This window comes from Marmota monax, unplaced genomic scaffold, assembly GCF_021218885.2.
Source record: "Marmota monax isolate L192 unplaced genomic scaffold, Marmota_monax_Labrador192_F-V1.1 WCK01_AAM20220418_F8-fsc01266, whole genome shotgun sequence".
Lineage (NCBI taxonomy): Eukaryota > Metazoa > Chordata > Mammalia > Rodentia > Sciuridae > Marmota > Marmota monax.
In genome coordinates, this window is record NW_026694918.1 from 56,383 (window position 1) to 79,554 (window position 23,172).

Here is a 23,172-nt window from a genome sequence, read left to right on the forward strand (position 1 = left end):
TTTCTCCACTTTTTTTTATTGGTGCATTATAGTTGTACATAATGGTATTCATTACTTTTTATACATAAGTGTGACTCTTGACCAGAGAGTAGAATTTAGTTTTATCCCAAATATAAACACCTTAATTTTAAGAAGAACAGGAAGCTACTTTTGGTTCCAGAGACTCCACATCTGCCAACAACAACAACAGCAAAAAAGCCTTGCACCACAACTTCCAAATGTACTTGCTTTTAGGAGTCCTATTCCCAGCAGGCCTCCACAATCTCCAAGATGGTAGAAAGAGGTGCCTTTTTAATTTTTAACTTAATTGTGGTTGGTATCTTTCTGTGTTAATTTATATATATTTATCATCATAATGGCCACCTTACTTTATTGTTTGCATATTCAAATTTTTATAACCAGTCCCTTTTTGCTGTCAGCTTTTACTATTGTAAGCAGTGGACAACTTTATATAGTAGCATAAATATCACTTCAGTCCTGTATAGTTTTTATATACCAGAATCCTAGAATTAGAACTCCTCTGCCCCAGGGAGTAGCTGTTGAACATTTTGGTAGCTAATTGCTCATTTGCTCTGGGTACAGGTTTTGCCAGGTTTCCTCACCAGGACTATGTCTGAGGCCCATGTGCACCCAGCTTTGCCAACAGGGTGGACCATCAGTCTCAGTGGATATCAGAAGAGAGACAAGCTTGGCCCCATAAATGGGACCTTGATTGTGATAGACAGACAAGCTATTCTAGTAATCAACTTCAATAGCTTCTTGCAGGAGCCAAGGTGAATGAATTAACCAAGCATCGCCAAACTGCCCTCCATCTTGCTGCCCAGCAGGACCTGCCTACCATCTGCTCAGTTCTCCTAGAGAATGGAGTAGACTTTGCTGCTGTGGATGAGAATGGAAATAATGGTAATTCTTAGTCATTACTTTATGTACAGTTCTTTGTGCCTTGAGCAATCCCTGTTTTCTGGGAGTAGAGTTATGCTGCACCCTTGGAGCTACTCTCCCCCTCAGGGAGGTTGGCTTGCATAGGTACAGAGTTGTGATGGGAAATGCTGTGGGCAGGGCATGCATCCTGCCACTGATGAGGGCTTGGACAGCCTCCCAGTCTGATTGGTAACCCTGGAAGCCTAAAGTGACTTCTGAAACTGAAGTCTCACCTTTGAGACTTCTGAAATCTCAAAGATCTGAGATTGCATTTATGACTCATTATTGTAGGTGGCAAAAGAAAGGAAAAGAAGGCTTTGTACATGGGGCCGGTCGCTATTCTGGCTGAGTCTCATTTAGACGGGGTTTTTGAGGGTGGGGAGAAACTGAGACTTTTCTGCATGTGCTCTGGGCTTGCACAGTAAGAGCATTTACTCCCCAGCTCTTCATCTTGCTGTCATGCATGGTCGACTCAACAACATCCGGGTTCTCCTGACAGAGTGCACAGTGGATGCTGAAGCCTTTAATCTGAGGTGAGTGTGTCTGAGAGACCTGGGCTCCACGTCACCTGGCCTGTTTCTCAGAGCTAGTCATCACTAGTGCCACCCCTTATCCTTGATGCACACTGCAGAACTGGCCACTGAGGCACTTGATTAGCTTTTGGTTCCATGGTATTTTTGTTTTTGTAAAAAAAATACCTTTTAGAAAAACTTTTTTGACCTGTAAACGTCCCTTAGATTTATCTAGCATAACAGAGCTCAGGAAATTCCTTATCTTTTGTTGTGTGATGCCCATGGCAGATAACATCTAACGTTTTTTTCCAACTTGTTTTATTAGAGGCCAGTCACCACTGCATATTTTGGGACAGTATGGCAAAGAGAATGCAGCAGCCATCTTTGATCTGTTCTTAGAGTGCATGCCTGAGTATCCTCTAGATAAACCAGATGCAGAAGGAAACACAGGTATGTAATAAAGTGTGTGAATGATCTGTCTCATTTGTGCACCTTGCCTCCAGGATAAACAAGAGCGCAGGCTCATAAGGGCATTCAGCTCAGTGCATTTCATTTAGACACTCTCAAAATTGTGAAAGATCCCTTTCGTGGAATTTGGAGTATCTGACATCTGAAGTGCATCTACTGCTTTAGAGCCATACCCATGTTGAAACAGGCCTGCCCATCTGTTTTTATTGACCTTGTCTACTTTTTATACAGTTAACCAGGCCCTTTCCCAAGTAGTCACCATGTTCATTTATTTAGCTTTCATGAGGAACTTTTGCATATGGTTTCATTGAACACTCACAACAACCAACCCATGAGTTAAGCAGTTCACATAGTTGTGTCCCCATTTTTCAGATAAGGAAACAAGACTCAAAAAGACAGGCTGAAGAGCAGTCTCTTTCCCCTAGTGGGTGCTTCTCTAAACACCTTGTTGCTGCTGCATTCACATTCATTCACATTCACCCCCACCTTAACTCCAGACAGAGCCTCCATGGCCTTTGACAGAAACGCAGTCACCACTGGGTACTTAGCAGAGAATAAAATATTATATCACCTGTATTTCAGCTTTGGAAGGAGTTCTTACTGGCCTTAATACATGAATATGTTTTTTGAGCTGCCAGTGATAGGTCTGAACTTCAGAGGATTCAGCTGCTGGGAGTGAGCTGCTAGACTCAGCATATGCTCAGGGAGCATCACTGCCCAGGAGCAGGTCCACAGGCAGAAGGGAGGGAGGGGCTTCCAATTTACAGGTTTCACATGACTGACTGAGTAAATTTTCTAACCTCTCTGTGTTGATAATGGGAACAATAACTTTCCTCTTACTGCATCATTTTGAGAGTTAAGAATATAACTAAAGTATCTGGTAAAGCTAAGCAAAGTGAGCTATGGTTAGCTGAGATTGTTCTTAGAGAAGGCCAGTAGGATGGCTAGACCAGAATCTGAGTTTCATATTCCCTCTGGGCCCATACTTTCTTACAGGAGATAATCCATTCAGTGGAACATGTTTTTCTGAAACATATTCCCTACACTGATTTATTTTTTTTGCCAACATGTGTATATAAGTCATAGGTCTTCAGATTTTATTACATTTTATGAAAGCAATGCTACATGCCAGAGGAAGGAAGCTGAGACAACAATATGTTTTTCCTTTAGTGTTGGATCCTTACCTCAATTTTCTCATAGCCAAAGTTCTGTGTGTGTGACTCCAGAACCATAGCTATTCTTGAATCCCTTGACTTGTGGCTGGATCCTTTATTGGAAGGATCTTGTGGCTGCAGATCCCCCATGGAAGTCTCACTAGCACCTCAGATCCCTGTGTATCTTTGAGGACTTTCCTAACCAATGTTCTACCCTCAGCTATCCTCCACGCACCCTTTGGCAGTCCCTGGTTGGGGCCAGATGGGACGTAGCCTTACCTGTGGTTTTATTTTTCAGTGCTGCTCTTAGCATACATGAAAGGGAATGCCAACTTGTGCCGTGCCATCGTCCGATCTGGGGCTCGTCTTGGGGTGAATAATAACCAAGGTGTGAATATTTTCAACTACCAGGTTGCAACCAAGCAACTTCTGTTTAGACTATTAGGTGAGTACCTCCTTTGTGCTCTTCTAGTGCAAGCACAGTTCAGTGTTGATTTTCTAGATGTATTGGTGATCCTTAAATCTCATAACGTCCTACTATAAGAACTGTTCATACCATTTCCATATACCATATAGGGGTGTTTCTGTGAATGGGTAAAGGACCTTTGAATAATGTTGGAGAAAGTCATTGTTAGCAGTCTCTTTTCAGAGTGATTTGCAGTTTCCAGTTTCCCTGAACCTTCCAGAAATCCATAAGCACTAGGCAGGTCACCTAACATACCTGCTGGCTGCTTGTCTACACACCTGTCTTCCTTTAGCTCAGTCAGTCTCTATAGCCTTAAAATGGCTTTGCTTCATTCCTCACTGACTCTTCCTTCTCCAGTTCCTTTTGTGGAGAGGAGTGCTTCATCTTAATTTCTTACTTGAGTGTTTTTACTCCTTCTTGTTGAGGTGGTAGTAAGAATCAGAATGCTTTCAGTGTGTGTTTTGTCATTATTGGCAGTGGAGACCCCAGGAGGAGAAACATGCTCAGAAATCCTTATAGCTATGTCATCTTCATGAGGGCGATTGGCACCAGCACAAAGTTGGTTGTGCAGAATCATTATTCAAGCATGGCATTTCAGTAGCCAGGATGAATGGATAAAGAACATGTGGATATATACAGTGGAATTCTCTTCAGCCATAAATAAGAATGAAATCTTGTTATGTGCAGCAACATGGATTAACTCTGAGGACATTATATTAAGTGAAATAAGCCAGGCACAGAAAGATACCAAATGTTCACACTCATGTGTGAAAGCTAAAGAAGTTGATTTAAAGCTAGGTGCTATGGCACGTGCCTGTAATCACAGTGACCTGGGAGGTGGAGGCAGGAGGAATACAAGTTTGAGGCCAGCCTCAGGAATTCAGTGAGGCCCTGAACTACTTAGTGAGACCCTGACTAAAATTGAAAAGGGCTGGAACCAGGTGTAGCAATGCATACCTGTAATCCCAGCAGCTCAGGAGACTGAGGCAGGAGGATCATGAGTTCAAAGCCTGCTTCAGCAACTTATCGAGGCCCTAAGCAACTCAGCGAGACTGTCTCTAAATAACATACAAAAATGGGCTGGGGATCTGGCTCAGTGGTTAAGAGCCCCTGGGTTCACCCCAGTACAAAAAAGGTGGGGGGCTGGGGATGTAGCTTAGTGGTTGAGGGCCCCTAGGTTCAATCCCCAGTACAAAAAAAAAATGTCAATTTCATGGAAGTAGAGAGAAGAAGAGTGGTCACTTGATGCTACGAAGGGAACAGCAATTGAAGAACTGGGGGGAGAGGGGTGAATAAAGAATACCAAAATACAGCTAGAAAGGAATAAGTTCTAGTGTTCTACAGCATAGTGGGGTGCTTAGACTATGACCATTGGTTATATATTTTATAAATAACTAGAAGAAAGAAATTCAAAGGTTCTTAAAACAGAGAAATGATAAATGTTCCAGTAGAGGGAAATGCTAATTACCCTGATTTAATTATTGCACAGTATATATGTATTGAATTATCACATTGTAATCCATAAATATGTATAGTTATTATGTGTCAATTATAGTGTTTGTGATACCTAGTCTGCTTTAGTTTTCCAGGTGCCAGGCACTATGTTGGCCTTTTGAGAGCTTGGAGCAGACGGCCATTGTGGTGCTTGTACTAGAAAGTGCTCAGTTAGAAGGTGACTGGCCTGTGTACTGCTCCCTCCCCTGAGCTTAGCTTCTCTCTACAGAGTGGTCAGCACAATACTTGGCGTGCAGTTAGAGCTCAGTACATAAATACTGTAATGGGTTATCTCCACTGCTAACTCTCAGCTTGGAATGTGAAACTGGGCTTATCTGCTCTAGTTCTTTCTTTAGGTCTCTTCTGTGCTGGTGGCCCCACCACACTCTGTCACTCCATCCACAAACTTGGGAATCCTCCCTGCCTCCCTCATATCCTGCACTCCTTTCAGGCCCCAAATCACAGATTCTGTCCCCTCAGTTTCTTTTGTCTTGGTCCTCTCTGCTGTGTTCCCTTGATCACCCCTCTACCCCCAACCTCTCCATCTGTGTGGTCTTTGCTTTCCCTCCCGTACCTCATACTCCAGCTGCCCTGACTTATGTGTATCTCTGCCCAGGTGCTGCTGTTTCCCCTCCTTGAACAGTGTTACCTCCTCCCCTGGACTGATGAGGCCTCATAATCCATAGTCTTCTCTGTGAGCTTTTCCTCGCCATGTTAGAATAAATCATTCCTTTCCTTCTCCTCTCCCATCATGCTGCAGTGCTATTTACTGGTTTGTTTCCCTGCCCCCTCCACCCTGTGTCCTGCCTAGCACAGTCACCGTCTTGCAGGAATTAGTCTTTTGTGTGTATTACAGACATGCTCTCCAAGGAACCTCCATGGTGTGATGGCTCCAACTGCTACGAGTGCACTGCCAAGTTTGGAGTCACAACGCGCAAGCATCACTGGTAAGTCCTCTGTCACCTGCCTTTTTTATGATAAGCTATGAACTCTCCAGGATCTTATCCTCTCCTGGGCAAAACGTGACCAAATGGAATGATGAAATGGCAGGACCAAACAGGGTCCTTCAGAGATGTAGGCAAGGCAGGGAGCAGTCCAACTGGTGTCTTTCCTGATGGCTGCTACAGCACAAAGCTCTCATATAGTCTGCCAGGCCTGTCATTTGCCCTGGGCTTGTAGCAGAGCTGAGTTATTGCCCTCACAATGTGCCTGAGTGCTGGCTGCTGTACTGAGAGGACTAAGGAGCTGTCCCTATTAAAGTGAGCCATTTTGTTTGCTGAACTGCTCATTATCTTTAAATGAAGCCTTCTGTATTGCTTGAGCTTAATTATTGTCTAGAATTTTGTTTTTATGGACTAAAACTTATGCATGAATTGGAGTAACTTGGCTGGTAATTGGCAGAATTGGCCACAGAGCCTTGTCTGTTCCTGTGCCCAGCAGTCTCTTTGTGAGGATCCCTCTCATACTTCCTTTCTTTGCTTCCACAGTCGGCATTGTGGACGTCTGCTTTGCCATAAATGTTCTACCAAGGAAATTCCTATTATAAAGTTTGATCTGAACAAGCCTGTGCGAGTCTGCAACATTTGCTTTGATGTACTGACACTGGGTGGAGTCTCTTAGCTCCTAGGACGCCCAGGCCACATCCCCATCACCTCCCCAGCAGCTGCTCTGCTCACCAGCCTGCCCCACCGGACCCCCACCTAGAGCAGGAGCTGGCAGTCATCTTCCTGCGGCAATACTGGAACAATTAAGGACCGTGATCCCGTTTCGAATAATTCTGTATGATTGTCAGTATGTCAGACTGTGATTGAGTTCACTAGATGTCTCACTAATCAGACCAGGCCATTTAGCCTAAGTGGTAAACATGATAGGAATTAGACCCCATTCTGCTAGCAACATTCAAGGACACTTTGAGAACATTTTCCCTCCAGTAGTTTAGTGTCCATCTCAGAGCATTCCTAAGTCTTCCTGCCTGGGCTGGCTTACGAGGCAGAGCCTAACAGAGTGGGAAGCTGGCTGTATCATGAGAGCTGGCTTCACTCTAGGTTAAGTGGCTCTGGACTTTTCTGCAGTGTTTTCATAAAGTTAATAGGATCCTCTTACCCTGAAGTCTTTTCTTTTTTTCTTTTTCTTTTTTTAAGCTAAGCTGTATTTTTAGCAAGCTGCCCCTTTTAAAAAGGTGAAATCTTTCTAAACAGGGTTCAAAGATGAGAGCTGAAAAATCGTGGCCTTAACAACTGAAAGCTTTACTAGTGTTCATGCTGCCCAGGTGTCAGGAGTACAGTGTGGCGGCTTGACACCTCCTAGCAGCTGTCTCATCCTCTCGTCTTGCTGCGTCCTGTCTGTGGAGTCCTTAGTCACTCTGCCACTAAGTGAGTGGTGGAGGAAATGCACTTTTATTGTGCCGCACTTTTTATATAGCTGCATCATTGGTGATTCCTATTTAAAAATCCATAATCAAAAATAAACTCACACATTCTCCTCACAGCAGTGATTCTAATGTTCAGTTGTGGCTAGACCTCAGCCCACCCTAATCTTAGAGGAAACTCCTGCTGAGTGTCTCTTAGAGCAAGAGATTCATATAGGCCAAGTGCCCAGAGAGGGGGATCAACAAGACTGCAGCTCTAAGGCCTTCTCCAGCCTCAGGCTGGCAGATCCCATCTCCTTGACATGAATGCTTCTTGCTGAAACCTTTCCTGGTTATGCTGTTAGTGCTGTTGATCCCAGTTCTGTGTAGCTTGCCTGCCCCAAAAGCCAATAGCTGAAGGCCCTGGCCAAGTGTGTGCAAACCATTTTGGAAGGCTCTGACTTGATTGCTGATTGAGGCCTCCAGAACTCATTTGGGCCTTAGTTGCTGCTAGTACGTACATCTATTGACTCTGAGGTGTTAAACTCCTTTTCTTTTGAAGGTTTGGCCAGTTTTTAAAAAATGCACATTGAAAAAGAAACTTTTGCCACTGCTTTTTAATAATATTCAATTCTGAGATGAACAATATGTGCTATATAGTTATATTCAGAGATTAATAATCTCAAAAATACTGATTTTTTTCAGACACTTAATAACCACTACATTTTCTTTTTGCATTAATGAAGTATGGATATATGTGTAAAAGGGACTGAGTATTATTTTGCAACATCCCTGTTTTGTTTGTTTCTCCTTTGGATAGTGGTATGTCCTCTATGTTGCTGTAGATTTAAACATTCTATTGCCTAAATATGTGTGTAAAATGCGCTGATAAACCAGAGTGCTACTTTTAAAAAATATTTCTGTGATTTATAAGATATATATGCTTTTTATGTTAATATGAGCTTGTGCACAATGTTTAAAAAAATGAGAAAAATTTCCCTTCACCCAGTCTGTGATATATTTCATACAGAATTTTTATAAAATATTTGACCAAGTTTTGGTAAATGACCATGTTTAAGCATGTGGTCAGTTTCCATTTTCTGTTGCCTAAAAAGGCCCACAAGAACATAGGGCTTCATTAGGTAGCTTGACATTTAGAAAGCAAAATAATTATGATTTAGATATGAATTGAGGTGGTCGGTACATACATACTTGTTCTTTTAATGTTCACAGTGGAAAGGAAAGGACAGGAATTCAATCAGGGATTGTTCTGCCCTTGCCCTCCCATGCCAGTTTCAATAACAGTCTCGCCTATACTTGCACTTAAAATCTTAAGATCATGTTTAAAATGTGTTGATTCACGCTTTTATTCAGAGTCCAGGGACAGCAGTGATACTGACCAACCGTGGATGCGGGGGAACATTTTTTGAGTTCTGCACTGGTGCATTCATGTAGTGATAGAATAGGCCTCTTTCCCAAGTCTTAGGAAATCTCCCTAAATCTAACACACTGCTTGCTGCTCACTGGGCTGCACTCAGCAGGCTCCTTGAAGGGTATCTGCCCTGTGGGACCCCAACATACACTGCCCTGGCCAGGACCAGACACACTCTGTGTCCCTCTTATGCTCTTCATGCTGTCAAGACTTGACTACAAAACTGCCTAGCTGTTCTTGTTAAATTTTAATTAGTAGCTTGAGTACTAGTAGCAAAATTTAATTTTATTCATTTGGAAAGTTGCCAATTGTGAATGAATAGATCAGGAAGAATAAACTTTGCTGAAATATAATTTGCTTCATCATTCAACATTGTTAATGCCAAATTAGCTCTGTAACTATCTCTTGATCGTTGCCAGACTTAAGACAGAGGTACAAACCATGTGATATGTATAAATTGAATGGCTTAAACTAATTTGCCGTGATCCTCTAACACAAAAATGTCCCACAAACTTAAGTGCCTACACTTAGGACTCTAGTTTCAGTTATCTTTCCAGTGGTGTCTCACTGAATGATGTATTAGAACACGTGTTCCTTTTGCAGTTTTGTGCCTGTACACTGTCAACACCAATTACCAATTTAGTTGAAGCTGGATTAGATTGCTCAATTCACCTGCCACATTCTCTCCAAGGAGTGGGGTCCACATGACCTTCAGTCCTCTACCTCAGAGCCTTCAGTCATTTCTGACCACCCTGATCAGCTTCGCCCTCTATACCCGAATGGGCCCCTGTGTGGAGCTCAGTGTGCATGTGGTCTATTCTTCCCTATTCACGTCTCATGTATTGTAATAAACTGTTCCTATGTTAATCTTGTCCACAGGCATGGAGGGGAGGGAAGGCTTGGGAACAGGAAGATCACTGAGCTCCACTAGGTTTCCTTCATCCGGAGAAAAAGAACACTTCTGAATTATGTAATGCTTACACCTGAGGCAAAGCAAACATCCAGGTGACAGTGGCATGCACAATTAAATGTACACTTCCATCATAGAAACACTCGCTTCCTTCACAAAAGCTCCAGAATAACCATGTGAAGCACCAGAGCTTCCCCTCCCAGCTGGAGAGAGGAGCCAGCAGAGAGAAAATGGTTACCCAGGCACTGAAAGCCACACTCACACCCTGTGGCAGTGATTTCGTGAAGAGCTGAGTGTCTGACCAGATATAAACAAAACACTTAAATCCCCAAAAGTTGTAGATGCCTTAAACATTTTCTTTGGAAGATCATCATCTGTACAGTTTCTCTTTTGTGTGGCGTAAATAATATATTAACCTGTTACAACTGACAACATTGGTTCTCTGTAACTAAGGAGTCTTGAGACTGCTTGACCTAATGACTTGCCTTTTTGGTAGATGTGTGGAGTTGGCTGTTCCATGACAACCCTGTGGTACCAAGGGCAAGGGCAGTAGCTGGGCAGAAACTGCAGGTACACATTTGGGTTGATCACCTTGGCTTCCACATCATTTGAGGTGGTGCTCAGTGTGGGATAATGGCATCATATAGGACCATGGCGCTTATGGGCTTTTTTTTTTTTTTTGAGTCTGTGTAATGGAATGTATTTTTCAAATACTGATATTTGGATTTTCTGTAACAATTCCTTATAATAAAATGAGGTAAAATTGTGCATTTCAAGTGGAAACTTTAATAAGACATTTGTAGTTACTTCTAATGCAGAAGTACCAATAAGCATTAAAAACAAACAAAAACCTCTTGACATGTGAATAAATTTCTTTTAACAGCTATCCTCTAGGAACATTTGAATTCCAACATTTTTCCAGAAACATACTGGTGATAACAAGTCAGAAAGTAGCTATTTCAGGGAAAGCAAGCAACTGCCTGAACTTCTGTGCTCTGGGTCCAGACTTTTCAGTGCATGGCAATGGGTGTGGTTGAAGTTGCATAATCCCAGTTCCTGATCCCATGGAAATTCCTCAAAGGATCCTGAAAATAACCCCTCTGGTTCCATTATTTAGGAGCAACTCAAGGAGATCCATTCAAGGTTTGAAGGGAAGTCTGGCACCACCAGCTTCAGAGCAAACTATAGAAGGCTTAGGGGCTTACAAATTAAGATTTAGTGATTCATAAAACCCCTGTACAAATCTAGTAGCTCACCTGGCCCTCAAAACACTTTATTGCACTAACATTGTATTCCCTTTCTTTACCTTTCATTTTGCTTAACCCCCAGTTCCAACCAGTTTTGATACACCTTATTCTCCAATGTATTCTCTTATGGTTAATAGGCACTATTAAGAACTTCCACTTAATCCCAAGTAATAATTTTTTTTGTGCCAGGAATTGAACCCAGGAGTGCTTAACCACTGAGCTACATCCCCAGCCCTTTTTGTTTTTTGAGACAGGGTCTTGCAAGTTGCTTATGACTGCTAAGTTGCTGAGGCTGGCTTTGAACTTGCAATCCTCCTGCCTCAGCCTCTTGAGCTGCTGAGATTACAGGTATGTGCCACCATGCCCAACAATCCCAAGTAATTCTAGTAGCTGTCCTTGAAGATAATCACCCTGTCACTGATGTGTAGCACAATTAGCAGCCTGGTGGATGTTGACTTTCATGTTTTTGCCCAACCAGGAAAGAGCACTGGGCTTTACTTCTGCTTTGTCATTGATTCGCTGATAGTATTGGGCAAGCTGCATAATTTCTGTGCCTAAGTTTCCCTGTCTATATAATTGAGGTGACCAGAGTCTTTCCTAGCTCACAAGTCTGCCCGGAGGAAAATGATCAGTAGTCATTAATATGTCCTTCCTTTCTTCCAAGCACACAGGTTCTCGTGTTCTCACCCTAGGGCCTCTGGAGGAGGTTGATGGCTGCAATCTCTCTCTGCTGCCCACTTGACCAAATCTGGGGCCTCTAGCAGAACAGCACAGTCTCAAGGGAGAGGGGTCCAGCTCAGGGTTGCCCTCAGAGGGACACAGCCCCAACCTTTCTGTGGGATTGAGGTTTTAGTTACCAGCTTTTCCTAGAGCAAAGCAAGAGATGAGATGGGGGTTTTGACAGGCTTCATTATACAGTGACTGAGATGTCACTAAAAAACCCAGACTTAGGGCTGGCGTTGTGTTCAATGGTAGCTTGCTTGCCTTGCATGCGTGGGGCACTGGGTTTGATCCTCAGCACCATATAAATAAATAAATAAATAATAAAAGTATTGTTGTGTCCATCTACAACTAAAAAAAAATTTTTTTTTTAAATCCAGGCTCCTCTTAGTTTTGTGTTCATAGCAAACTGAATTCTCAGAATTGAAAGGCAGGTGATGAGATTACCTTCAACATGTTGGCCAGCAGTTGCCCAGCCTTTTTCTTTTGACACTGTTCACTGGTGTGGGGGAAAAAAAAAAGCTCAGTTCTGTCAACTTGATGGCTACTTTAATCATTGATAACAGCTATATAATGGCTGTGTGGTAGGAAGCAGGTATGGTAGCTAAGGAAATTCTACCTCTAGTAAAAGATGGAGAGAACTTTATCCCTCTTTTCTGGGCCATAAAATGGAAACCTCTCAAGGCTGACATGGAGATTAAATGAGAACAAAGCTCCTTGCACAGGGCACAGCCTGGCACAGTTGCCCAATACATTTTCTTCTACTTCCCTCAAATCTAACTGAGTGCTCAGCCTAAGCTGGACTTTCTGTGGCTTCCATCAGGAAGGGACTGCCCTTCTCTGCAGTTTTGCCCAGGGTTACATTTACTGGAAAGAGAAGAGGCATTTCTCCATTAATCACCAGCTTATGACAGAGCCCTTCGAATCATGAATTATTTGCTCTAACATGAGGGAAGTTCTTTACCACTAAGTAAGTGGTTGGCAGCAAAGGAGAAATGAGCTCTCATTGAACAAGGAACTGAGCAGGTGCCCAAGGCTGGCCAATTTGTCCTGGAACGTGGGTTCAGAAGTTTTGCTTCAGTCAGAGACCAGGCACCTTCTAGACTCTGCCAAAGTCCACTAAAGACACCTGTTTTGCTCCTTTTGCAGTTTGTTTTGAAGGGTCTACACATCTCTGGGCTTGTCCCTCACACTATCCCTGCACTCCTGCCCAAGAATGGCCTCTGGCTCCTCCACCATACAGTAAGTCCCAGAGGCTAGGATCTTCACTTTCCCCTATCCTCACGCAATTCAATGCCTCTCCCTTAGTAAGATTTTTTTTTCTTTTTTCTTCTGGTGCAAGGCACACTCAACCATTGAGCCACACCCCTAGCCCTATTTTGTAATTTATTTAATGAGATGGGGTCTCACTGAGGTGCTGAGGCTGGCTTGAGAAATCCCTGCCTCAGCCTCCAGGCCACTGGGATTACAGGGCCTGCACCACATCACCCGGCTTTCGTAAGAACTTAGTAAGGTCTTAATGGTACTTGCTGAATGACCAAAGGAGTGATTAGTTTCCAGTTAACCTGGAATTGAAGGAGCCTCAGGCACTGACCTCAGAGCTGTGGGAAACTCAGAACAAGGTCCTAATTTCAGCTCTCCTGCTTTCTGCTTCTGCCCCAAGGAGAGCAGACATGCAAAAAAGTGGCGGAATGGAAATAGCACTGAATCAGGAGTCAAAAACCAAATTCCAGGCTCAGCTGCATTGCTCTGGCATCTTAAGTTTTAGGGGGCCTTAGTTGCTTCATTGCCAAAATAGATCTAACCCTGTGCCCTTGCCACATGTTGAGGACTGTGAATATGTGTGTACAAAGCTGAAGAACCTGCGCTTCTGTCCTCAAAGAGTGTGACCCACTGAAAAGAGGCTGATAGGAAATGCATGGCTAAAGCACACTGATATATTCTTATGGGAGTGAACAGAGTGCTATGGGAACTTAGGGCAAATGCATTTAAATCCAGCCTCTGGGCCAGTGGTTAATGAAGGCATCCTAGAGAGGCTGGATTTTGAAGAAAAAAGCAGAGAAGATATTGTTCTAGGCAGAGGAAACCACATGTGTGAAGGCATTGTAGGCATAATACTTTGAGAGGAAGGCTGGAGAGCAGATGTACATGGGAGGATACAGGAGATACAGGGACTAGAAGGAGATAGGCCACAGAAAAGCCACCTTTGCAGGTTCTGGAGATCTGGCACTTAGTCCTCATAGATGTAGTCCTCTACATCTATGGGGTATGGTGAGCCCTGTCATCGCAAGGAAAGATGACTTGCAGCAGTGTGGAGGAAGGAGTGTGGACTCCTGCAGTAGTTCCAGAATAGTTCAGGAATAGATACAGGAATGGCAAGAGAACTGAGGAAGTAGGACTTGCAGGATTTGGAGAGTGGTGGGAAGGAGGGAGGAAGGAGCTATGACCAATTGCCAGGACTTTTTCTTGGGGTCAGGTGGAGATGGAGGTGCAGCTCTCCTGGAGAACAAGGGCTGTGGGTGGAATGATGAAAACAGTATCAAAAACGGGGAAGACTGGAAAGCTGCTCATTCTGGAGGTACAGCCTGGCAGTAAAAGTGGCTGCTGAAATAGGAGGGAGGAGAGCCAGTAGAAAGAGGTTCATGGAGGAGGCCAGGTGTTCAAGGAGACTGAGAAGGAAGAGTCAGAGGGAGAAAAGGAAACCAGGATAAAGCTAAAAGGGTTCCATGGAGGACCTTATGGTCAACAGGGTCAAGAGCTCAAGGTAGATAAGAATTGACTGTGACTATGGTGTTTACCAGTACAGAATTGATCTTGCTACTGAGTAGAGAAGGCAGGTGACTGCTACATAGCAAATGAGGGTTGAAAAACAAATATCCTGAGTATAAGCTATTCTTTCAAAATGCTTGGCTGTAAGAGGAAGTAGGTTTGATAATTACCCACTACCATGGGGTTGAGGGACAGTGTTTTATTTGTGATGTCATAGAAGTGACCTCTTTAATGCATACTCAAAGGGAAGGGCAAGAGACAGGAAGAGGTACAGGTCTAGGTGGGGTAGGCCTGGGGTGGGGATGGAGAGAGAGCTGAGGGGAAGGCTCAGATAAGGCAAGCCCACAACCTGTAACAGCATCAGTCTTCATGTCCTTATCTGTGAACCAGAAACATTCCTTGCCCTCATCTATTTAATAAGAATTCAAGAAATAACTGAGAGGGCTGGGGATATAACTCAGTTGGTAAAGTGCTTGCCTCTCATGCACAAGGCCATGGATTCAATCCCCAGCATCAAAAAAAAAAAAAAAAAAAAAAAAGGTAACAGAGTATGAAATTTGTCAAGTGTAGGTGATTACAGATGACCTTAGACATACACACTGCTGGAGAGGTTGCAAGCCCAGCCACTTTGAGTCAGGGCTCTTTGCAATGACATTTGCAGTCTTGCCTAGATGCTGATGTTAGGCTAACCACTTAACTTTATAGCAAAACTACCTTTCAATCACTATGCAGACTTCTCCCATTATAAACACACCACACCTGATTTTAAGTGTTTAAAAGAATATCCTTGCTTTAAATTGTTATTTTGTTCAGAGACACATGGATTTGCTGCAGCCATGTATGTGCAAAAACTTTCCAATTCCAGAATTGGCCTACCCCATTTTATTATCCATGCTTATTGCAGGAGCTCTAATCAAGCCAACGGGCTTTGGGTTGTAAATTCAAGTTTGCCTTGGGGTGGAAGTCAGAAGAAAAGTCATGAAAGTCAGTGATCACAAGTGTTCTTCCTTCCGCTGGTGCTGTTAACGTGCACAGTTTCTTGGGTTGTATCTGCTGAGACACTGCCCCTTTCTGCCACTGCTTCAGATGCTGACAGAGCTGGGGTTATGGGCAGGGCCCAGGCTGGCAGCTGATTAGGCAGCTTGGGAGTCCACAGGAAAGAAAACTCAGAGCTTTCCCCTTGTTTATCCCATTATTTCTGAATTGGTCATATCTGTGCCCATTAATTTCTGAGGGCTCTGAAGGAAGGTCACAAATAGGCCTAGGGGTAATAGTGTCAGAACAGGCAGACAAGTATGAGGCTGGCTGCCAATCTCTTGCCTGTCACCAGAATGGGGAGCCCATGGTGAGGCACATTTGCAGGATGTGGTCAGATTCCTTCAAGACCTTTCTGTCTCATGCCAGGGGCCATCCTAGGACACAGGAGCATAAGTTCTCGGCAGGGTTCCCTGTGTTATCAAGATTCAGGGTGTCAGCTTAGAGTGGGAAGGAGCATGTGATGGCCAGAGGCGGGCAGCCTGTGTATTCCCCCAAGTTGGGGTCATCCAAGTCCCCACGATTTGTGTGTGTAGGGTTGTCAGGCAGCTGGTCACTAGGGGGGCCGGTTGTTCTCACACAAACACAGCGGGGTTCCTTGGCTCCTGGCTTATATAGTTTTCTGGGGACGCCAATCCAGTCTCTGCTCACACCTCCACTATGGACAGAAAAAAAGAGGTCTCCTTGGTGAGTTTTTCTGTGACAAAGAGCAAAGGAAGTAGCCAGTGAGAACTTATGAAAAAGAGAAGCCATTCCACTTCCTACCTTAGTGCTATCCCAAGCTGCATTCTGCAACATTCAGCCCAAGCCTTCTTGCTCTCCTGACTTCCTCCAGCTTCCCCTGCATGGCACCAACACCACTTTCTCGGGGTCAAAGACAGTGCCCATTGTCCCTTTCACTGCTCTTTGGCTGTTGCTTAGTGCCTTTGAAAAAGGCAGCACCTCTTCCCTGTAGGATGCTGACAGCTGGGAAAGGATCCCACCTTTGAGCATGTAAGCTTCTCTTCTCTAGTCCCCATTCTATCCCAGTGCAGGACATCTTAACTTTAGGGCCTGGGAACTTGGTGGGAATTGGGCAACTTGGTAGGTCTTGGCCAGCTAAGTCAGCCTTCTCTGGGAGCCACTCACATCAAGAGTTGTTGCCAGCTGTCCTTGTATAGGCCTAGCTCTTGATGGCACCAGGCTTCAGAGATAAGAGGATTCAGCTCGGCCCAACATAGTCTGGCAACCTCCTGTCCTAGACAGAGACCTAACTCATGTTAGGGTACCGAGTTCTGTGTCTTGTGGACTCAGAGGTCTTGCGAAAGGAAAATGAGATTCTTAGAATTGATACCTCATATATGTTCCAGTGCCTGGGACAAGGATTACTTGCTGTCAGAAAAACTCCTACCCAGTTAGAAACCATCCCACTTGTAGCTTACCTAAGAACAAGGTTGTTGGGGCCCCAAATACCTCCTTCCCATCTAGCCATCCATTCCACTGGTGATCCTTACTCCATATCTGAGTCCTATCTTCAGAGCTCATTTCTCTCAGAGACACACATTTCTCTCAAAAACAACAAACTGGGCTGAGGCTCAGGGATAGGGCCCCCACATTCACTTGAGCAGCTCAGTCCTGAAAGCAAGGCAGGGTTCAGGAGACAGACAGGAGGGAAAGGGAGGCAGGCTTTCCAGCAGAGCACAGGCAAGCATCTAAATGTACTCCATAGGCCCATGGGATGACCTATGGCAGCCAAGTGTTCTCAGGCCACCTGCATTTGAACTTGTGCCCCAGGAAAGCCCACTCAGATCCCAGCTCCTCCCCCTAAAGTGCAAAGGCCAGGTTCTCACATGACCCATGACACTAGAGAAGCTGAATCTTCAAAAATGGTGTTCAGGAGAGAAAGGCCTTTCCTTCCTGCACCTTCCTTTACCCCGCTCCTCTAATGGGTGATGATATAGTAGCAGGGTCTAGGGAAAACTGATAGCTTTGACTGCTTGCTCTTGTCCACACAATGAGCCACCTGCCCTGCAGAAGAGGGTGAATCTACACAGTTTAGCACTTAGGGATGTGAACTCCCCCCAACAGTCCCTGTCCCTTTTCAGTGAGAACTGGACTCATTTTGAGGTCTTTGAGGCTAGAAAGTTTGTCCAGTTTCTGGTTTCCTTTGTCCCTTTAGTAAAGCTAAAGGCAATTTGAGAGTCTTGAGTTGAACCTCAAGTCTGGCTGGCCTCATGATTAAAGTAGTAAAAACACCAGTTTCTCCAGCTTCCCAAACCAACCCGGAACAATCTCTGTGGCATCATTTCTAATCAGGCTCACCTCACTTTGTTCTTGCAGGGAAAGACTTTTCCATCTAGCCTGTACCTCCTGGAATTACTCAGAATGTGCAGTGCCTTTAAAGGGCATCATGGCATGGGCCATCTTCCCATCCTTTTCTCCAGCAGGCAGGAATAATGTGCACTGGCAGACAAGAAACCCAAATCATAGTTGGCTGAATGTGTCAAAGTAATTGAGAAACAATACTCATGCCTGCTCCTCACTGCCAGACCCCCAGGGTCTTGGGGCAGGGGACAGTGGGAGATACTCAAATCTCAGATCCAAGTCTGAATCCTAGTGTTACTCAATCATTTGGAAGAAGATCCCACCATCAGTCATTTTTTAAAATTTCCCCAGAAGATCTAACATGCAACCAAAGTTGAGTCACTATTATACAGCACATGTATTTTGAAAAAGTTCCCTGGGTTAACAATTAATTCATGGATTCCCTGAACAATGCAGGCAGGACAGCCTAGAAGTTTGATTTGGATAAGAGATGGAAGGGAGCAGAAGCTGGCTTACCTCTTTTGGGAACACCAGAACCGGCTACCCTTGGTGGCACTCCACTCAGCATTGCAGGGTGGGAACTTCTGCTTCTCTTTCTGTTCCCATTTATTTGCCTCCAGGCCTTTGACCATCATGGCTTCCACCTGAATCAGTTCTGGGGTTGGCTGCCCATCTTCTCCATAGAACCTTCCTATCACCCTTCCTGTGGTAACAGGAGAGCTGAAGTCAGAGTAAAAGTTGGGGAGAAGCATGAACAGATGCTGAGCCATTGGAATCAAGCTCAAGTTCCCAGGGGTTTGGAATTCAGTGCACTACAATAGCCTGTTGGGTACTTGCTTATTGAGAACTTGTACTAGAGACACTTTGTGCGAGTGCACGCATGTATGTGCATATGTGTGAATGTAGTGCTGGGGATCAAACTCCATGTTTTGCACATGCTAGGCAAGCTCTCTACCACTGAGCTACACCACAGCCCTGGAAGGACTTTTGGTGCCTTCTCAGTCTCTGTCAGCATCCTACAAGACTCCATATATAAGCATCCCTGTTCTGTCTGAACTATCCTCCAGTGCAGAAATTCCTGAATCTTTCTTGCCTCCAGACATCGGTTCCCTGAAGGTAGAACATTGTGTGATTCATTTACTAATGCTTTACAAAGCTTAGGGCACACAGTAGGTATTCAACAAATGTTTGAATGAATAGCTTATTGGTTTACATTTGTGCAACTCAATTCTGCTCAAATCAAACTATTTACAAGTTATTTACTGAGCATTTACTTTGTATCGGACACTATGCTATATACTTATATATACTTATATATACTTACTTTGTATCAGCACTTCACCAACAGTTTAAAATCCCCATAGCAACCTATCTGAGGGAAATAATTGTTTTCATATCTATAAGACAGAAATTAGGAGATCCAGCAACTAGGGAAGGCTATGAAGCTAGTAAGAAGTCTGGCCTGATGCCCACTTTCTCCCCTTCAATGGCTCAGGCTTTCAGTGGACATGACTGGAAACTGGTTTTCATTTAAAATGCCTCTCAAAATTAAAGTCCAAACTATGGCAGCAGCTAGCAAGTGGTCTGCAGCCTACAGGCCAGAACCAAAACAGATCAGTTCTCCTTGGGTGCAGGGTCCTAATGTGTCCAAGTCTTGAGGTAAAAATGGCCATCACAGCCAGCTTCTGTCACGGGGAAAGGGAAACAACAGAAAGCACTTCTGTAAGGTTTGATTACATAGGTGGTATTATGTGTTGCCTGTCCCCAGCTGTGTGTGTCCTACCTCTGCAGTCACCAAGAACTGACTCAGATTCCACTGGCATGTATATTCTACATGTTCAGGATTCCGTTCATGTCAAGTCCAATCCCTCTCTGACTTCCTCAAATCTTTTTATGTCACTTCTGGCCTCTGTTATTTGGATGAGGAGCCTTGGATCTCTCTGACTCCCCCTCTTTCACATCCAAATATATACTTCCCTTAATTTATGTCTAATCCATTAGTGAATCTTGTCAATCCTACTTCTAAAACATATCTCAATTCTGTCCATTTCTTTCCATTTCCACCACTACCATCTTAAACCAAACCACAGACTGTGACAATAGCCTCCCAAGAAGTCTCTGTGTCATCTCAGGCCCCCCTACAGTTCTTTATCCACAAAGCATTTGGACAAAACATGAATTGAGCCTGGCATGGCAGAGCACACTTGCAATCCCAGCTACTTGGGAGGCCAAGGCAGAAGGATCATAAGGTCAGGGATGGCTACTTAATGAGACTGCGTATCAAAATGAAAAATAAAATAGACTGAGGATTTAGTTCAATGATAGAATACCCTGGGTTCAACACCCAAGATGAATGGATTGATAGACAAAACAGATAGATAAATAAACATGCATCTTACCATGTCATTTCTATGCCTATTTAAAACCCTAGAATGGCTTCCTAAAATACAAATTTCTTAGCCTTCCCAGCTCTCAGTGCCTTTCAAGGAATCTATTCTTAGCAGTGTCTTAGGACACTGTTAGTTATCTTTTCATTTGAGATGAGTTCCCTCATGTATCACCAGTAAGTAGCAGGTGCCATACCTTACACAATTGCGTTTAACAAATATTCACTCCTTCTTTCATTCAATCATTGGTACTGGTGGAAAAAACCAGGGGTTCTTTACTGCTGAGCTACATCCCCAGCCCTTTTTATTTTTTTGAGACAGGGTCTCACTAAGTTGCTGAAGCTGGCCTTGAACCTGTGATCCTCCTGTCTTAGCCTCCTGAGTTGCTGAGATTACAGGTGTGTGCCTCACATCCAGCTAAAAAATGTCTGATTAGCATAAATTCCACCCTGGAGACAGTTCACTCAAGATTTTGGGTCTCCTTAGAGAGCAAAATAAAAAGGTACTATCAAACTGCACACCAATTTAGACTTCAAGCTTCCGGGCTGTATGCTGAAGCTAGATGCCTGGAAAAGAGTGAGACAGTGAAGCTGCCCTCCTGGAGCTGGCTTAGTTCAAGAATGGGACAGGCACTCATCGGCTTTGGGCAGCTGAGGCCAAGGCAAATGGTTTGGCAATCCTCTTCCATGACTGTGATAAAAACAGATGCCCATCCATCTCCATCAGGGGCTCACTGCCACACTAATAACCAGAGTTTAAAGTGAAAAATCCAGAGCTGGTTTTCAGATTTGGGGGTGGGAGGATGCTGGGGATGAAACACATGGTCTCATGCATGCTAAGCAAGAACTCCACACTGAACTACATTAAAATATATATATATATAAAATTTTTCATATTTTAACCTTTAGCCCAATTCATAAATAAATCTGGCCTTTTGAAAAACTCTGCAGAACAACCAAGTGAAATCTATGGAAATGACCTGTGGACTACCCACCAACAAAAACATAATTCTTCTCATAGAATAAAAGCCAATTTTGAAGTATCAGCATCTCAGAGAAGGACAGATCAATTACATCATCCACAAGGCCTGCTTCAGTGTAGTCTCCAGTCACAAATGCTCTGGATGCATCTCGGCCTGCAGGAGAGAAGTTTCCAACAGATTCAGTTGTAAATTACCAACACTGTATGAACTTAAAAATTTCTTTTCAAAAAAGATTGTCCTGATAACCTCCATTCTCCAGGAAATGTAATCCCCCTCCTCTGTGATAGACACCCCTGAATCTGGAAAATACATTTCTTTGACATTTGGCACATTCTTTCATTTACTTTCAGTAACATTTAATACAGCTGACCACTTCCTTTGGCTTCCATGATGCTAACTTCCTGGTTTTCTTCCTCTTTTTTTAGCTCCTGTCACAAGCCTCAGGGAATGATTATTGTCTACACCCTCTCACTTGACAACCTTATTCATGCTTCTGTTTTCAAATTCTACATGTATGTCAAAGATGTATGACATCTTTTGGTGTCAAAGATCACCAAAGATGTATCTTTAGTTTAGACCTCTCTTGGGTACCAGACCTATATATCCAACTACCTACTCACCGTCACTCAGTCATCTTACAGACATCACAAGTTCAAAATGTTCACAGTGAACTAATAGTCATCAGCAACTCCTACCCCAGGAAACCTGCACCTACTCTAGTTTTTCCTATCTCAGTAAATGTCAACCATTCCAGGAATGTGATCCTTGACACCTCCTTCACCCCTCACAAGTACTCAGTGCCCAAGTCCTATTTTTCCTTCCAAAAAAGTTCTTGTATCTACTTGTCTCCACATGCCACCAAGCAAGCCCAGGCTGCCATCAGCTCACATCTAAACTGTCACAGCAGACACCTAGCAGATTTTTCCACATTCGTTCTTGCCCCACAAATATATTCTCCATATAACACTTAGACTTTCTTTTTTTGCAGTGCTGTGGATCAAACCCAGGGCCTTGCACATGCTAGGCAAGCATTCTACCACTAAGCTACATCCCCAACCCAAGAATGATATTTTAAACATGAATTCATCATGTCATTCCTCTGCCCCGCCCCCCCCCCAAATATCCTGAATAACTTTCCTTTGTCCTATGGCAATGTCCAAAGTTTTTCTTTTTTTTTTTTTTTAAAGAGAGAGAGAATTTTTTTAGTGTTTATTTTTTAGTTTTTGGTGGACACAACATCTTTGTATGTGGTGCTGAGGATCGAACCCAGGCCGCAAGCATGCCAGGCGGGCGCGCTACCGCTTGAGCCACATCCCCAGCCCTGTCCAAAGTTCTTAACATGTCATGCACCAATGGCTGCCCATCTGGCCTCACCACTTTCTACATTATTCACTATATGCATGCATGCGCGCATGCTTTTTCTTTGTCTTTCTCTCCTCCTCAGCTAGGTTAGGGTCCCTGATAAAACTAGTCTTTTTTAATGATTATCACAAAATAATTCATTAATTGCATAATTCACTTAATGTCTTGTCTTTTCTATTACTAGCCTGTACATTTATCAAGGAAAAGAACACCCAACCTCATTTAATATTGATTCTCCAGTGTCTGGTATAGTGCCTAATCTTGAGTCAAGTTCCCAATAGCTATGGACTGAATGAAATCTATACATTTTCTTTTTTTGGTATTGGGGATTGAACTTAGGAGCACTTGTCCACTGAGCCACATCCCAAACCCATTTTTGTATTTTATTTAGGGACAGGGTCTCACTGAGTTTCTTAGCACCTCACTGTTGAACTTGGAAATCTATACATTTAAAGCCAACTGATTGTTAACAAAGGTGCCCAGACAATTCAAAGGAAAAGAACAGTCTTTTCAACAAATGGGTGCTGGAACATGTGAAGAGCCACAAGCAAAAGAATGAAATTGGACCCCTACTTCATACCATATACAAAATTAACTTAAAATATGCCGCAGTCTGGCTGGGCACGAAATAACCGGGAGGTCACGAGCCACTTGTAGGTTCA

The 23,172-nt window shown here is 43.7% G+C and overlaps 2 protein-coding genes across 6 annotated transcripts in view; one reads left to right on the forward strand and one right to left on the reverse strand.

Moving 5' to 3' along the window:
- The window catches only part of LOC124081080 (rabankyrin-5), a 55,001-nt gene extending 44,439 nt beyond the window's left edge, over positions 1-10,562 (forward strand). For all 4 annotated transcript variants that reach the window (XM_058573562.1, XM_058573563.1, XM_046427211.2 and 1 more), the window contains 6 exons: positions 756-903; positions 1,364-1,454; positions 1,759-1,883; positions 3,354-3,500; positions 5,872-5,962; positions 6,503-10,562. In XM_058573562.1, the coding sequence (XP_058429545.1) occupies positions 756-903; positions 1,364-1,454; positions 1,759-1,883; positions 3,354-3,500; positions 5,872-5,962; positions 6,503-6,635 (735 nt within the window). In that variant the 3' untranslated portion in view covers positions 6,636-10,562. The remainder of the gene's footprint in view (positions 1-755; positions 904-1,363; positions 1,455-1,758; positions 1,884-3,353; positions 3,501-5,871; positions 5,963-6,502) is intronic.
- Positions 10,468-21,301, reverse strand: LOC124081082 (neuferricin; the record flags this gene model as incomplete). Of its 2 annotated transcripts, none has more annotated exon segments than XM_046427215.2 (3): positions 10,468-16,133; positions 18,296-18,482; positions 21,161-21,301. In XM_046427215.2, coding segments are annotated over 3 exon segments (545 nt in total), but the record flags the coding sequence as incomplete, so codon positions are not given.
- Positions 21,302-23,172: the final 1,871 nt, after the last annotated feature.